The 17,682-nt window shown below is 33.0% G+C and overlaps 1 protein-coding gene and 1 pseudogene across 3 annotated transcripts; both read right to left on the minus strand.

Moving 5' to 3' along the window:
* Positions 1-981: 981 nt before the first annotated feature.
* Positions 982-3,368, minus strand: LOC111291788 (receptor-like protein 44 pseudogene; annotated as a pseudogene). Of its 2 annotated transcripts, none has more exons than XR_016345600.1 (2): positions 1,640-3,368; positions 982-1,317 (listed from the first exon to the last, which is right to left on the minus strand). The product of XR_016345600.1 is annotated as a receptor-like protein 44 pseudogene, transcript variant X2 (transcript). The 2 variants fall into 2 exon arrangements; XR_016345599.1 differs by having other exon boundaries at positions 982-1,326.
* A 7,044-nt stretch (positions 3,369-10,412) lies between these two features.
* Positions 10,413-14,995, minus strand: LOC111291787 (AP2-like ethylene-responsive transcription factor ANT). The gene is made up of 9 exons (XM_022883797.2): positions 13,962-14,995; positions 13,177-13,843; positions 12,820-12,902; positions 12,655-12,663; positions 12,471-12,559; positions 12,292-12,365; positions 12,151-12,201; positions 11,970-12,046; positions 10,413-11,641 (listed from the first exon to the last, which is right to left on the minus strand). The coding sequence occupies exons 1-9, from the start codon at positions 14,281-14,283 to the stop codon at positions 10,992-10,994; spliced, it is 2,022 nt and encodes a 673-aa protein (XP_022739532.2). The 5' UTR covers positions 14,284-14,995; the 3' UTR covers positions 10,413-10,991.
* Between the last annotated feature and the right edge of the window lie 2,687 nt (positions 14,996-17,682).

Consider the following 17,682-nt stretch of genomic DNA (forward strand, 5'->3'; position numbering starts at 1 on the left):
AGACTTTGGTTAAAATTGGCTTTTGTTGAGTGAACCTTTAAAAAGATAAAACATTTCATTATAGTGTCACTAGATCTGTCTAATTCGGTTTGGCCAAGAATGCTTTGTTCATGTTTGTTTTTTCCAAATTTCTGGAATAGGCTTGTTCCAATTTCTTTCACTGTTCATTTACTTTGGTTTTCCTGCTTATTGCGCAGTTTAAGGACCCGAATTCAGAACATGAACATTAAGAAATGGGGTCCATTTTTGTCTGTTTTCACCATGGTAGTTGAGTAGCACCCAAGAAAAGCAAACAAGCATTGCATGGAAATTTCTACTTAATAATTTACTAACCATTATTATCTTGGACTTTACCCTTTGTACAGTTCAAAATTCATAAATTCTTTTCAAAGATTAAAATTCCAATCTTATGAAATAGGTTAACCATTTGCCGTACATAGCTTCAAAGATTAAAATAAGGTTCAAGCAAAATCTTGGCATCACTAACTTGCTCATTGCCAATGAAGAAAATAAAGTTGCCTTTGAAAACATAAACAAATACTAGAAGGCTAGAACTCTAGACTGTCAACCTAAAAGTGAAAACAAAATGAATATAGAAAGGTGAAGGAAATTCAAGTGCCTTGAACTCATAAACCCAAGCAAAAACCCACATAATAATGGAAACCACTTCATCAATGTTAAAAAATCCTTATTTTTTACTCAAATCAAATGCTGAAGAAAAAAGAAAGAAATTCCTTTTGCCATTTCTCATTTCAATAAATGAGAATCAGATATTCTTCACTCAAAGAAGGGGTTTGAATCTTCATTCCCCATCTTCAAACTAAAAGAACGTTAATCATCAAGGCAATATGGTTTTTCCTCTTATATGCGCCCATAGAACTTTGAACCCAAAAGCATTAGGCAGAAACAAGCAGGGAACTGTCCCGAATGTTGGCTTGACCAAACCCACAAACCAAAGTATAAAGTTAATTAAAGCATATCTTTTTGTTGTAAGAAGTAGACAATCACATACGCATGTGTTCCAACAATATATTATATATACATAGGCATGCAATGTGAAGGTGCCGATCTCCCACCGGCTAACATTAGCAGAGCATAAGAAACCACAAGTAGGTAAAGCCAATTATTAATGAATGCAACCAAATTTCGGCCTTCAGGATTTTACAAAGACTCAGTTCTCCCACCACCCCACACCCCCCAAGCCAGAGTGCCCAGCCCCACCACTCTTTTCTTTATAATATTTTTTTCGCTATTGCCACCAGCAAACAAAATTCCACGGCGCAGTTCTTTCATTCATCAACCCCACGACTCTGCACTCTGGGGAGACTTGAGAAAAAAGATTGAAAAATGTAAACAGCAAATAATTCATTTACAATAATACGAAACTGCATTACTTGTACTGGAAAGGCTCATGTTTGAATTGCTTTATACATTGTTGATGATTGTTGAAGATAAATATTATAGAGAAACACAAAAAGAAGATAAAAGAAGAAGAAAACGCCCAGAATAGTTAAGCCAAAAAAACCAGGAAAACTCTCTCCAAAAGGAAAACAATCAGTAAAAAACAACTTCTCTAAATAAGATTAGCCCAAACCTCACTAAAATTGAGAAGAAAGAAAAAATAATTTTAAAAACATACCTGGAATTTTTCAATCTTTCCATTTTAGCTCAGAAATCTTCAATAACATATTGAATCAAGCTTCTAATAATCAGGCATAAGTTGACTAATCTTCCCTTCTTCGGCAGCCATCCTTTCCTCCGTAATCTTCAACCAAATACAAACTCCAGTAAAACTAAGAACCAAACTAGCAAGTCCACTTCCCAATCCGATCCCAACAATGGCTAAAATAGACAACCCTTTGCTTTTCATAGGTGGTAAAGGGTATCCATAAAGATCCTTATTTCCTTGAAAAGAAGAAGCATTGAACCTTGGCAAATTCCCACTTCTGTTCCCTAAAGAGGCTGGTATTGGCCCTGAAAGCTTATTGTAAGAAACATCAAAAGCTGACAACCGTGCTAAAAGGCCTAATTGTTGAGGAATCTGACCAGTGAGTAAATTGTCATGAAGATCAATGACGTTTAGATAAGCACATAATGTAAGCTGTGGTGGGATCTCTTCTTCAAGACGATTTGATGAAAGATTCAACACTGCCAGATTGACTAAATATTGTAAATCTTGTGGAATGGGACCTGAGATGGAGTTTGAAGATAAGTCAAGCGACTGAAGATTGGTACAGTTCGAGAGAAAAGGTGAGAGAGAGCCTTGGAGAGAGAGGTTTGTAAGGGAAAGTTTGTAGATTCGACCATTATTACAAGTGGCGCCAGGGAGATAAGAAGTGAAACCGTTACAAGGGTTTGCAAAGATGGATTTGGTCCAGTTTTGCAGGTTCTTTAATGGGTCTTTCAAGGTTTGGCTTAAGTGAGTTAAACAAGCCTCATCGTTAGGATCTGATGAAGCCAATGGAAGTGCGGCGCACGTTAGCAGTAAGAGAATTAGAAGACCCATGAAAGAAAAATAAAAAGGTCCCTGGTAAAGTAAAAACTTGGTCTTAGACCTTAAAACTTTTTTCTTTGATTCTCGGATATCTTGGTTATGTGGGAGAAAGACGGGGAAGAAAAAAAGGTGGCTTCTTTTTTGGTCTTCTGTTTTAGTTCTGACCATGAAGATGAAATTTTTAGCAGATGGCAAGGAAATGAAAAGAGTAAAAAGACAGGTCTCAACGGTTTTTTTTTTTTTCTCCTCCTTGTGTTTCGCTTATAATGGAATAAGATAGCAATAAACAAAACAACACGAGAGAGAAGCTCTGTTGTATACAATTCCTGTTCTTCTGTTTTTCTTATAGGCGCACGTTAGCAAACAAAGAGAGGTTAAGGGGGGGTGGACTCGAAGAGCGGTTGGTGAAAGTGAAAGAGTGTTTGATAAAATTTAAGCCAAAGTGAGAAAAAGAGAGAAATGGGACTGAGAGCTGCACGACTGAGGCCTAAGGATGGTGACAAGACGGATTAGAGAGGCGAAGAGCTGAAACGGTATAGGGAAGGAGTAAGGGGTTGATTTAATATTTTAATATTTGTGGGGAGAGATGGGGGGCTTTAAGTTCTAGGGAACCCGCAGGAAGCAGGTGATTGTTGTAGTGTTGTCGTTGTGGGATTGATTGACACGTTCAAGGAACGGTGAAGGGAGGAATCGGAGAATGAGATTGCTCGCAAAAGATTTCTCCAGCATTCCGTGACAATACAATGACGCAAATTTTAGTGATTTATAATTGCATCATTAATGCTTTCTCTCACTCTTGATTTTGCTATAACACATTGGCTAACTGTAACCATCAGATCTGCATAACTATAATCATTTTTTAGCTGACTAATTATATGGAGTCAGTCAATTGGACTGAATCATCATCTGTTAGAAATGGAAAACTCATGTCATTTGCCTGCCTTGCCAATTTGAAATTTAGTGACTCTTTAAGTTTTCTATGATATAATGTCGTTTACTTCAAAGACAGAAACCCTTTTGGTCAATTCTTCGTTCATATTGGTTCAGTGACAAGGGAATGTATTTCTGTCAGCCGAGCAAGGGTGGAATTCCTTCGTTCAAATGAAGTTTTAAAAAATGAAATTTTTTAAATGAAATTTAAAAAAAAACTTTTATTGTCCAAGCTCCAAATTGAAATAAATCAATCTTTTTGACAAAAAATGAATAGAATACAGCATGAATTGACATCACCTAATTAGTTCGTGTGGTGACGAATATGACACATTCTCTTCTTACTAAGCTTCTGATAAACCCTTTAGAAATGGGACCAAAAAATTTGTGTCTATGATTGATTCGCTATTGAAATCAGTGGAAAATTTTGTACAGGCTACAGCTCTTTGAGTGCTCTGAAAACCCATGTTGAGCTCTGACTGACCGTTCATACTTTCTTCTTCATACATTTCTTTTTTTTCTGCCTTGGTTGTCATTAAAATTGCAGCAAAAAGAAAGCCAAGTTTCGTTGTCAAAGCCAAGCTTTTTCCTGGCAAACAATTATAATTATTACTTAGGCATGCCTAATTGGTAAGACCAAACCAAACCATCGCATGCTTGAGAAAAGAAATCATGTCTTTGTTATAATCCTCCTCATGTGAGATTACATATGGCAAAATTGGTAACATTGAAAAAAGAAAGGGGAAGGGAAGAAAATTAAAGAAAAAGTTTCATGTTTGTGGGGTTTGTCCTAATTGATATTGATTGCTTTGGTAGTCAATCTTTTTGAGCTCACACAGTCAAAACTAGAGACTCCTTATTTGACACAAAGCTCACCCCACAAGAAAACTTTTCGTGCAAAAGTTTTGCGTGCAAATGCTTGAAGCAAGAGGCAACAACAGGTGAAGGAAGAAACCCTAAGAAGCACAAAGGAGAAACTAAAGGCGTCACGCAAGAATTTTATTGCATAGTTTCTAGAAAACCCATTATTTTTTAGTCAACAATATTAAATACAGCATGGCCCTCATTTTCCCTCACTTTATAAAACACTTTTGATATGAAATTAGTAAAATATAACGCAGGAATAAGTTTCAAATTTATCATTATTTTAAATAGAATTATAATTTGAACCTATTCTTGTATAGGTACATTCACTTGCTAACCAAACCAATCTCCAAACAAACTGATTTTGCCCTAATTGGCTAGGTCATTGTTCATAATTATTCCTATTATCTAGCACCCAAAAAAAATATTAAATTTACAATATTCTCTTTATTTTACTCATTTCTACCTTACATGGTTGTCCTTGAAGTCTCAATGACGTCCCCTAACCATGAAATGGAACAAACAAGCAAAGACCAGAAGTCAGTTCTACAGTGTTGATCTATTATGTCAAACTTTTTTTAGTTAAATGTCAATCAATGATGCTCTACTTAAACTATTAATATAGTAATGGTTCATTTGGTAATACAGTCAAAAACTAATTTTATGATGATGTTTTATAATTGAATCATAAAACATAATTGTGATACAATAAAGAATGATCAAAGTCATTTTCATCACATTTGCAAATAAGCACTTAATATACAATTTGTCTTAGAAGTATTGAAATACTTTCATCAAATTTTTGGATTAAACATATTAGTTGGGCTTCATTTTTATGGTCCCCTAAACTAAGGCTTGAACCCGGGGGGTTTCCTTGGCTACCATGGCTGAAGCCACAAGGGACCCAAGTGAATGCCTACAAACCAACACACTGTTGGGGTTCCATTCTTGTGTTATCTTAAAAAAAGGGTTTTTTTCCTGACCAATTTGAAAATGAAAGATCCCCATTGGCCCATTAAATTTTTTTTTGTTGTGTAAATTGGGGCCTGAAAGCCTTAATTCTGAGGCCCTATCTTCTCATGCCTTCCTCACATCATCTCCTTTTAACTACAGCCCAACAAGAAAAAAAAAAATTTCTTCCCCCGTCTAGTAAATGGCAAAACAAATCCTTGCCGCCTTCAATCCAAGCTTTGTGGGTACATACAAGGATAGATAAAGATACGTCGAATCCGTTTCGGCAAGAAATAAAAGCACACTTGGATGTGACAATACATTTTTCATTGACCTTCAACAGCAGAAAAAGGGGTACTTAGTTTAAAATGTGATATATGAACATTATGGAGTATTTGGTAGGTAAGCACCATGGAGTTAAAATAATGGAATGAGATTCCATCTAGGTTTAATTAATACAATAATTTATTTATATCTTGATTTTTAGTCTTTATTTGAATCTGAACTTTTAATCTAAATGATTTATCCAACTATTTAAAATATTAAATTATTTGTAAGATAAGAATTTAAATTCATCTACGTCCCCTCTCTAATTCAATATATAAAAAAAATCTTTATTATTTCTTTTATTAAAACAATAGTGATTAAATTAAAATAATTAAAAAGAAGTCTTGGCCGACTTGCCCATATAATAATGCTTATAAATATTATATAAGGCAAATCGATACAAGTGTTAGGGTAACCCCTTGCCAAAGTAAATAATAATAAATCATTTGATTTTTTATTTTTTTTTAGTTTGCCCATTCTCCATTCTTCTTTTGATCTCTCTTGACTGATTTCTAACTTAAGTATAGAGTGGAAATGTAAGGATTATTTTTTATTTTTACTCTTAACCACATTTTTTTCTATTATGATTTCGAGAATTTAATCCTTAATTCAAAGTTTAACATCAACAAATATCTTATCTTTACTCTTAATCATTCTTTTTTTCTACTGTGATTTTAGGGATTTGATGGAGCTAAACATCAACAAAAACCTTTTTATAGGATAATTAAATCTAAAAAACCCTTGAAGAAACCCTGACCGAAGCATCCAAAAAAAATTCTTCGAGGTCTTATCCAACAAAATAAATGATGATTTCGTGCTGTTGCTGTTGGTGTCAACTTCACCCGTTTGGGAAGCCCAACCGTGATATAATGGGCCCCCAAGACAACAATATACCAACTTTTTAACATAGCATTGGTGGGACAACTCATGTTCATGTTGATTGCTAGCAATCAAAATCAACACTCTCTTTGAATTGGACTTTGGTGGGATCATGCTGGACAAAAACATTTCTTTTGGGTTTGTTTTAGTCTTATAGATAGCGATTTGCAAATCAATCCGAGACACAAAAACCAAACCCTTTTCTTTTTCTCTCGATAAAGAATGAAATAATAACTGTCCAAAAAGGCCATACACCAATAGTAGTTCCATTGAAGACTAATTTAAGCCACCTTTAAAGCTATAAAATACAAAGAAGACTCAAACAATTGGGGCTTGAAAAAAAATTAAATGTAAACCACAGAATGTTTAAAAACAAAAACAATGGCTGTTTCAATGTGGAGTCCAAGACAAAATTTATTTGTTCGTGTAATGTCTTATTATATATTTGGTTAAAAAAATATTATGCATCTAAATTCTCTCAAATCTATAATTTTTAAATATTAATTTTAATAATATATCAACTGATTTAAGAAATAATCATAGTATTTGTGAATCTTAAAAACCAAAGAAAAAAAAAAGGAAAAAACCAGAAAAAAAAGTTACATGTGAGTGAAATAACTTACCTAATCGTTGTTGGGACCCTAATGGGTCCAAATGCCTTCGAATCAGTCAGACCAATCAAAGAAGAGGCCCAGTCAGTTGGTTGCAGCATGACCATGGAAAACCAGTGGATCGTTTGGGTTTGATTAGGCTGGCCCATTTGAAATTATTGCCTGAGTTTTTTTTTTCACTGCATGGTCTTGGTTTCTTTGAAAGGAAGAGTTTAATTTGTCTGAGGATTCTCCTTTGGTCATAAATGAAAATTTTGCCTACGTAATCCTTTGTGCCATTATTGATTCAATCAAGTACCCATCTAGTTCCAAAAGTACTCAAATTATGTAACAGTTGATTTTCTAAAAAAAAAGAAAATGTCTTTGTCAAGAAAATTTGTTCAAAGTCTACCATTTGGCTGTAAAGATAAAGACTAGGCATCTCAAAATTTATCAGATGACAGATCACCCACACATATCTTTGATGAATGGCTTTATAATTTACTAGAGATTAGTTTTTTTTTTTTTTTTTTATGTAAAGGTAAGTGTTAGAATAAGATAAATGTCAAAAGTAGAACACACTTACATTACTATAATATTAATTTTTTTTAAATCATTGGATAAAAAAAAATTATAACTAATTTGAATAAAAAATATTTTTAAAAATAATTTTTTTCATTCAATGGTTCAAAAAAAATGTAAATATTAAATTAATGTAAATGTATCCGTCTTCAAAAGATAATTTTTCATGATTCTCATTTCTTTAAGAAATAAATCAATATAATTGAGATAAAATTTATATTAATATGAAAAATTATCTCATACGACATCAACGGAGATTTTAAATTCTACTAATGATATTAGAGGGTTAGCATGTACTTTTGAGAGTATATAAAAAATTTAAAAGACTAATATAAGTAAGAAAATTTTAGATATTATGAAATTTAAAAATTTTACTGTATAAAAAATTAACTTTATTAATTTTTTTATATTTTTTATATTTGAAAAATTGAAAATCTGAACTTACACTTATCATTGAATTGCTTTTTAGATGTATATTTTACCTATAATTAATTTTTAAAATTATTTACTCTATCTTACTATATAACACATGATGCTCGATTCTTAAAAATAAATTTTCAATTTATCTCGGTTTAACAATCATAGTTAGAGTTAATATTTGTTTGAAATGATGGTTAAAATTAATATTGAATAGGATTTTAGGACAGTAAAGTAGTGCCTTCTTTCTCTTTATTTTCTTTCTATTTCTACTACAAATGCATAAAAAGCCGATTTTAATCACAAATTTTGAATTTCGTGTATATACAATAAAGTTCAATTGAATTTATATGTATGAAAGAAACAAGAGAGAAGTTTAGTCCAAATGCAAAAGCCTTTTGTCTAGGAGATTCCCCGGCAGCATATTCTTCACTTGATTTGAAGTTTGAAACTTGAATGCAAAAACTTTAAATCCCCCTACATTTTGTCATAAGAAGTGTTGACATTGGGCTATAAATCATTATCCTTCTGCTATTTTCCTAGCATCACCTATGAATCTGAAAAGATATGTTGCCTGAAGAAAAAATGTCTAGAAATTTGTTTGTTTTCAACATAAAATTCTTGTAAAGGAATCAGGTCCATTGAAGAAATTTTGTTTCAAGCAGATCATGTCATGGTCGACTGGATATTATTCTTGGACCGACCTATTGCTAGTCTAGCAGAGGGAAAAAGAAAATTTCACTGATAATTTTCATGATTAATGCTCTAGTTCACAGCTTACCCAGAAACTTTAATGAACCAAAGGTTAGCATTATCTTAGCTTTCATGAGATTTTTCCACAAAGTGTTGTCATTTCTTTTGATCACCTAGAGCCAAGCCAACCCTTAGTTGTTTGCCTTTTATCTTGCAATAATTCTATTTGCTGTCTCTTTGTTTTCTTTTATTTATGTCTTCCTGAGGTTGAGATAGACCACTTATTTTTGCTGTATATATCTTTATCTTAAATAAAGCATTAAAATCCAAAATGATCATTAATTTAACAGGGAAAACACTGTTTTCACACCAAGGAGAAGGTGTTATATGTTTGAAAATTGGTGTGCCCCAGTTGGGTTGTCCTTTGATTACATGAGATCTTCATGCTAGTAAAAAAAGGGTATAGAGGCAACAACAACAGCGGATAGTAATAGTAGATGTACTGTAGTTTCTATACTTTGGACAAAGAAAAAAAAATCTTGACTACTTAGAATCAAAATCAATCTTCTCAAATCACACTTTTCATTATCAAAATATGCCTGTCTTATGTAGAGAGCGCACTTAATCAAAGAAAAGTCTGCTTTTAGCTATAAAAACAAAGAATCTACTATTGGATTACATAATCTGCCAAGTTGCCAACTTACGTAAAAGAAAACGATCCAGTACTTTCAACTCTTCTTATCCTTTTAGTCTACATGTTTCAAGCTGTCAAAAGATTTCTGGTGCTTGCATGAAGAACTTAGAATCTAGTAGATTGTGATGATAAATAGGAAGAATAAGGGGCTACCACATTTCAGTATCGTAAACACTGAAGAAAAAAAAAACCCAGAATGTCAAACTCCAAATGCCAGAATGTCAAACTCCAAATGCTTGCATTTAACTACATAGCCATAGAAATAAATTATTCAATCATGAAACTGAATCTCAAAATTATTATTCAATGTTTTTGCATTGCTGCCATTCAGCTAATTTCTTTACCAATGTAGCTTAGCTGCCTCAGTTAAGAGGTTGGCAAGCACAAAAAATAATCTGCAGAACCTTTGTTTTATTGTTTTTAAGCAATAACTCCAGGCCTAGCCACTGTTTCTTTTAGAACTACTACTTCTCAGTAGATTTAAACGAATGCTACTTTATAGGCTGGTTTGACATTGATGATTTTGGGACTGCAATGGAGCCGAACCAAGAACTAGAAATTGAAATTTTCTACTTTCCGAAAGAGTTTTCACTTGTTAGACGTCAGCAGAATATCTTGCACCCTAAAATCCTAAAAGTTTTGCGTAAGGAATTCAGCTTGAAACCCTTGGATTGTGTCCAGTAGCGATGAGTTTTTGGTTTGTAATCTTTCACAGTTGGTCCATCATGTTGCAATTTGCATGGGATGGGAGTGCTTTGAGTATGCACGTGTGCATGAAGGAAGAAATCATACCACACGAGTGAAAAACACACGGTCATCTAATCAGTCAAACTTTTCATTGGTCATGGAAACCCACAATTGGACATGGAATAGCTTTTAAATACTCCACTGCATCATTAGCCTCACAGTTAGTGGGTTTAGAAAGAAAGGGGAAAATCATCTCTCCACCAATATAGAAGACAAATTTTAAAATAATTATAAAAGCACCTATATTTCTCGTATAGAAGGGAATCCATTCCCCTCGGACCTTTCTTTTTTTCTTTGCATTATGGGAAGGAATGTCTATTTTTTTTTTTTTTCCTTTGGCGAAAGCTGAGATAAGAAAGGGGATATTGGCAATGATGCTGTTATAGACATAGCGAACCAAAGGGTGTTTGAGATCAGAGATATTGTGGTCAAAGGCCCAAAGCAGAAGACCAGCTTTGCATTATTGGGACACATACTGAGCTGTTTCTGTACTTAAAAGAGGGTCGATAAAAGGTAAAGCTAATTATGAAATAGGGTCATCATCCCATATTGCAAAAATCATTTCATAGACTTCAATCGTAACGTCTCTAAAGCTTTCCATCTACCAATTTCTTTTCAAGATCTTCATAAGAGAAGGTTAAAAAGGATATGAGTTTAAACTTTGTTCTTCTTCACAACAGGTCCCACATATACCTCCATTAACTCCTCAACTTTCTCCACTAAGGAAAAACTCACAAAAGACCAAACTTTCTTTTTCCTGATGAATTTTTTTTCCATGCCAAAAAAAAAAAAAACTTTTTGCTACTATACCAAAACGTCTAATCTATGCATCTGTCCAAGCAGCAAAAACTGGCATGTGAGGCATGGAGAGTGCAGGCCTCAGCTGAGCTGAAGGAATCCAAGAATTCACAGTATTTGCTGAACTAGTGAACAACTTGGATGATGGAGGAGGCATGGCAAACGGCATTGGTAGGCTGCTCCTATCTGGGCTACCTTCTCTTGAGCTACTCAAACTAGTTACCAATGAAGAAGCATTCGACAAGTGAGTCCCTATCTTGCTTGAATCATCCACCTCTCTCTGGCCTGAGCTGATTGTGTCAATCCCAACCATGTTTTCTGGGGCCAACGAAAAAGTCTGAGTCTTATAGCTGTCAATAATATTTGGTTGCTTCTGCTCAAGTTGCTGTTCAGAGGACTGATACAGCACCATTTTCCAGTCTGGTTGAACTTCATTGTTCTTTGGTGAAATATTGGTTTCACCATTGCTGTTATCGGTTAAAAGGTTGTGATTGATAGCGTCATTACCAGGTGCTATATCTTTGTTTCGCCTAGCGAGTTCTCCGGTAAGAAGGGTATTGCTTGCCATGATTCTTTCCACTGCGTACCTTGTTATGTCAAAGTTCGTCACAGCATTCACCCCACGGAATTTGATGGCTGCTATGTCATAAGCCTCAGCTGCTTCCTCTTGAGTGCCTGAAATTGAGTTCATAAAGAAGCTTGAATTAGCCTAACTAAAAATGCACAAAAAGTAGACTTAATCTAGAATTACATTCAAATTTCTTTTGGTGCATGTTCGTGGAGAAACAGCCTTGTAGAAGCTGTTGTTTCTCTTTCGCTTTGCTTTTGAATTTTTTTTTCCTTTTGGGAAAAGCTCAGCCTTATGGAAGCATGACAGGTGGCTGGAAAGCTGCCCTTCTAAAGTCAATAAAAACACGCTCTACTATATTGGCTCTAAACTCTAAATAGCAATGAGATGATTAAATAAAATAAAATAGTAAAACAAATACCCTAAGAAACTCACTAAATGTTCCAAGATAAAGGTCCTTGTTCCCTGCAACTCTACCAATCCGAGCCTGCCATCTTCCATGTTGATGATGTCTGTTTAAACTTTCAATAAAACAAAGGAAAAACTATGAGAAAAAAGAGATGAATACGATGGTGAGTTGGAGTTCAACTTCCAAATTGAAGTACGATAAAACGACCTTGTCACTCCTCTGTACATTGAAGCTCCCCTTGAGAATCCACTGCTTTTCCTGCATATATAGTAGAATTATAATCATTGAATAACATAAATCATAGTGATCCTTGCACCACGATGGAAAGAGAGGGGGCAAAGATTTTACCTTCTCAAGTGAGCAACATACTCCTGTCTAGTCATGTTCTTCATTTCTTCAAGTTCTTTTTGGTAATTTTCCAACTGCCACAAAAAACATCATAATTGCAATTCAGTACTAAGAACAAACGAAAAAAAGGTTACATGGAACCAGAAGATTTGAAAATGTAATGAGAATTAGATAATTACTGAGAAATTGATGTGAGTGGAGGGTCCCCAATACTTGAGTGCAGCTAGATCATAAGCTCTTGCAGCTTTCTCTTCCATGTCATAACCCCCTAAAATTAAGATTTTGGAATGACTTGGTATTCAGCACATGACAGGATCGACCTTAATATACTTGATAATTATTAATAAAGTCAGAAGAGCTTACCTAAATAAACTGAGAATCATCATTTCATTAGAACCGTGCCCCAAGTAATAAAAAGGAAAAAAATATAAAAATATTAGTAGGATATAAAAAATGAGTCAGGTCAAGAACAAAAAAGTACCCCAAAAATAGAGGTTATATGCTGGTGGTTCTCTTATATGCACTAACCTTGTCTTCCTTTCCTGCTCTGCCCCTCCTTCTTGCAACTGTTGTCCCATAGATGAGCTTCATATCTTCCGGTCCATCTATGTCTGAGTAACAGAAACCAGAACATTAATAAGCAAAAAGAGAAATGCTTTAAAAATGAATAAAAAAGAAAGTTGTCTTCAACAGGTGCAGGCCAAAATCAAGACAGAGACAAACAGAATGCAAGAAAGAATCGGATAAAACCTTTGATTTGTAAGGAAAGAAAAGCTTTTTCAGTTAAAATGTAAAGACCAATTAAAAACAAACTAGTTTTTCAGGAAAGCATATAAGACAGAAGAATATTAAACTGGATTAAAGGATACAGGAAAATATACTAACCTTGTAACACCTCTATATTGAGAGGTTCTCTGCCCAAAAGTATCAATGGATTTCCTGTGGACAATTTGCTTCTGATCTACCTTTTCAGGTCCTCTTTTCTTGGTTTGCATGGCTGCATAGTCAGTTGCAGTAGGTGAGATTTGCTGTGAACCAGTCACACAGCTTGATTGTGAGCCAGGACTCATGGACAAGCTCAAAGACTGTAAATCTCCATATGCCATTGCACCAATAAAGCCAGATTCAGCTCCATTATCACCCATGCGGCCAATCATCTTGTGATGCATTGCATGCTCAGTGGAGTAGTTTCTTGAAACCCAGTGCTTCATTCCAGGTGCTCCATCATTGGCCATGGTTGGGAGCTGAAGATTGCAATCTGTAAGATGGGCTTCTTTAGCTTCTTCTCCTAGTAACATTTCTTGGTTTCTATATCCTGAGTGATATTGGTATTGTTGGACCTGAAACTGCTGTTGGTGCTGTTGCCTGGAGGACTGCTGCAGGTGCTCTAGGCAATTTTGATTGTTGTGTTCCTGATTCGGATTTTGATGGTAATACATGCTGTCTAAACTTAGAGCCATAGCTTCTCTGTCACTGCTTTCATAGTGATGGGCCCCCATGGCTGCACCCCCAAAGAAATCCTCCAGTTTTGGAGTTGAAGTAGGAACCATTGCTTCACTCGAAAAGTCAAAGACAGAAAAGTCCAGAAGTTTAAGAAAACTACTATTTTCCCTAAAGCACAAAACTAACTCCAAACGAAAAGAATATACAAGTAGAAATTTGAGCCTAACCTTGTGGCTGTGATCTGCCAAGAGCTTCCATTAAACAAAGAGACCCATCAGACTTCAGTGGCATTACAGGAAAGTGAGAGTACAAGCCACCATTTTCTCCTTCAACTCCATAATAAAGTCCATAATTAAGATGAGATGGAGATTGAAAAAAGCTTGCTGGAACTGCTGTGGTAACACCAGCAGCATCAGAAGCAGACTGTGTATGGTGATGAGGGTCTTGATTGCTAACCTCCATTTTCAAGTGAGGAGAGAGAGAAAAGCCTAACCAGTTAGTATTGTTACTGCTGTTGTTATTGTTATCATCGTTACTCATGGACTTCATATTCTAACTATGCTGCTTCTTTCCAACTTAGCAAAGATTCTAGGCAAGTTTCTCTAGAGCATGACAACTCAATCATTGGGAAACTACTAAACTAATCATAAACGAACCATCTCCTTGCTTCACTCCATTTTGAAAAGAATAAAAAGAAGAGGAATAAGAACACTGGGGTGTTTTTGTTTTGTAGCTGCAGCAGTTATTGAACCAAATCTAACAACACATCTAATATAAATCCAAAACTCCTGCAACTGGATCTATTCTATAAGCATGAGAGACTCTCTCTCTTTTTCTTTCTCACTGAAAAGATATCTAAAGAGAAACAAAGCAAGTTCCTTTAAACTAAACAAAAAGAATGAGTTCCAGCAAGCTATGCCGGGCATCCTTACTCCATTCCATAGGGATCTGCGTATGAGAAAGACCTCTTCTTTTGCTTTACCCTACGCTCCTTGCATTTCCCCTTTCTTTATCTCTCTTTTCCTTTTAAGACCCCTCCCTTAAAACACATTAAAAATTCAAAGATTGATTTACTTAATACCAGCCACAGCCTCAGCCAGAAGCTGCTGCAGCCTAAGACAAGATACTAGTAACAGTAGCAGTCCTAGCTGTAGTACCGCTTACGAACCATGGAACCTGATTTTCTCATGTGGATACCGCTGCTTCCTCTTCGATAACCCCAAAAATGTCACCAGTTATATACAATTTCGTTTTTTCTTTCTTGTCTTTTTAATTTGAACTCCAAATACTTGCAGGGATTGGGACGTAAGCGCTTAATAAAAATGTTCTTTTTATTATTGTAAATATTTTTTTTTTATCTTATGCGTAGGCGGGGAACAAAGAGTTTTTCAGGTGAACTTTTTTGAGGTTTTTTTAATTAAAAGTGGCTTAATAAAAATTAAAATTGAAAAATAAAAAAATTTATTATATAAATTAAATAAGTAAAATTTAAAAGGTATAAGGATACAAAAAAAAATTTTAAAAAAATTTAATAATCATTTAAATTTTTTACAATTTATTATAATTAATTAAATTTGTAAATATTTATTTTTATTAAATTATATCATTATACATCTATTTTCATTCAATTAAATTTTTAATTTGACGAAAATAATTAATTATCTTTTTAACAAGAGTTAAATTGATGAACATAGATAATTAAATTTTAATTAATTGAAAAAAATAAAAATGTTTGGATGATTATTAAATTTTAATTCAAGAATATTTTTACCATTTTGTCAATTTAAAAAAATATATATTTTAATATATATTTAAATAAATATTTTTAATAAATATCTAAAAATACTACTATCGATTTTCCTTGAGTCCCAAAAATTAACATTACTTAAATTTAAGAAGCTGAAATTTTTTATTGTAACTAATAGTAAATGTTACAAGATGAGGCAGGAGAGTAGTACATAGTAAGTCATATCTAACATCCATACAATAAAAATAGTACTAGTAATAATTTTTTTTTTGGGTACATGTAATAATTCGTTCTATTTACAAGAACGTCAATATTCTACATTAAAATTAAATTTTTTCATCACTGAAAATTAATGGTGTCTCCTTAAAAAAAAAACTAGTCTTTTTATATCACTTTACAAGAAATATAAATGTCTACAAAGATTATAAACAAGAAAAATTGAATCAGGGATAGAGAATAAATGGGTGTGCAAATAAAAACCCATTAAAGAGTGACCTGTTAGTTCAATGAGCTTTATCAAAAGAATATAAATCTCCATAAAGAAAAAGTGAAAAGCTATTAAAATGAAGTTTTTTTTTTTTAATATGTGATATTGTGATATTCGATAATTATTTTAAATTTTAATTAATTTAAAATTAAATAAAATTAAATCTTGTAAAAAAATAAATTTTTTTATAAAATTTAAAACTAAAATTTTACTTTAAAAAAATTAAATTTTTATTACTCAAATTAATAATAATTGGTGCCATTAAAATGAAGTTGTCATTCATAAAATAGTAAAGATATTTCATAAATTTTGGGGTGCAGCTGCAGCACATTAACACAGCTTCGGGGTAAAATTGAAAGGAAAAAACAATGTACAGCGTTGGCCTTAATTACTGTAGCAGGCTTTGGAGGAAGAGAGCGATAGATTTTATCACCGCCTTAATACCAGAAAGACAACACTGTCTCTAATCTCTGCTCACCTATCACTGCACTGCTTCTTTTGCTGGGCCTACCCTTGTTTTTGCAACTCAAAAAAAAAAAAAAAAACCAAAACAAAACAAAACAAAAAAAGACAGGTAGGTATTAGGGTCTCTGGCATGAGTTTGTCCTTTTCTTTTTATACAAAAACTTGGAGTGTTAAGGAACAAAAAGACCAAAGAAAAGCCATTATCGGTCTCTTCTCTTCCTTATCCAACTCAAAACATAGTAACATAGTATCATAGTTAGAAATTTTTTTATTGTTTATTTTAAATTTATCATATGATAAATTTATTTTCATTTTTACCAACATGAAGATTTATTAAAATAATATTATTTTATATCTAATAAATATTTAAATTTTTATAATTTTATATTCAACTATTTTTATTCTTTTAGAAATTAACCATTTGTTAAAAACATGCATGTCATGGCAAGTGCCTGGCAAAGTCATAATCTTGACTGGCTTTTTGTCTTGTCCTTTTGCATGTTTGCTTACTGGCAACTGGTATTCCCTGCCACAATGAAGGTGCCTATCTATGACCCAAACGAGAACAAACAAGCATCCAGCTATTCAGCTTCGATTTGGTTGGATTTGAATTGCAACAGTTTTATTATTTTTAATATGGTTGATGTTATTTAGTTTTATTCTTTCTGATTCATCCAGAACTGGCCTTATTTCTGGATAAATTTGAGACAATTTTTTTATTAAAAAAAGTCAATTAATAAAGGCATTGAAAAAAAAAAAGCACATGTATTTGTGAAAAAGAAAAAAGGTCAAATTGTTCAATAAATATATGTACTTTAATCAAATAATTAAATTAATCTCTCCATTTGAATGTATTCAAATTGAATTCTTATATTTTAATAAATTATCAAATTTAATCAAATTATTAATATTTTAAATTTTTTTGTTAAAATTGATTATGTAATATTTTAACTTTTTTGAAGTAAAATCTTTATTTACAACATTGTTTATTTTGCTAATGTGTTAAGTCAATGTGATAAAATGAAGATGTAGCAAGAAAAATTTATCATGTTAGCATTTTCCACATTAACTTTTTTGAAATTGTACGATTCGTTTTTATATTTTAGTTAAATGATAAAATTAATCATTCTACTTCAATATATGCTCAAGTTTGGTCCATACAAATTAGTTAATTATTAAATTTAAGATTTAATTAAAATAAGTAAAATAAAACATAAAAAAAATTTCTAATACAAATAAGTCGAGTTGT

Source organism: Durio zibethinus, chromosome 10, assembly GCF_047325235.1.
Source record: "Durio zibethinus cultivar Kanyao isolate XHJ-2024 chromosome 10, ASM4732523v1, whole genome shotgun sequence".
In the NCBI taxonomy this organism is placed as follows: domain Eukaryota; kingdom Viridiplantae; phylum Streptophyta; class Magnoliopsida; order Malvales; family Malvaceae; genus Durio; species Durio zibethinus.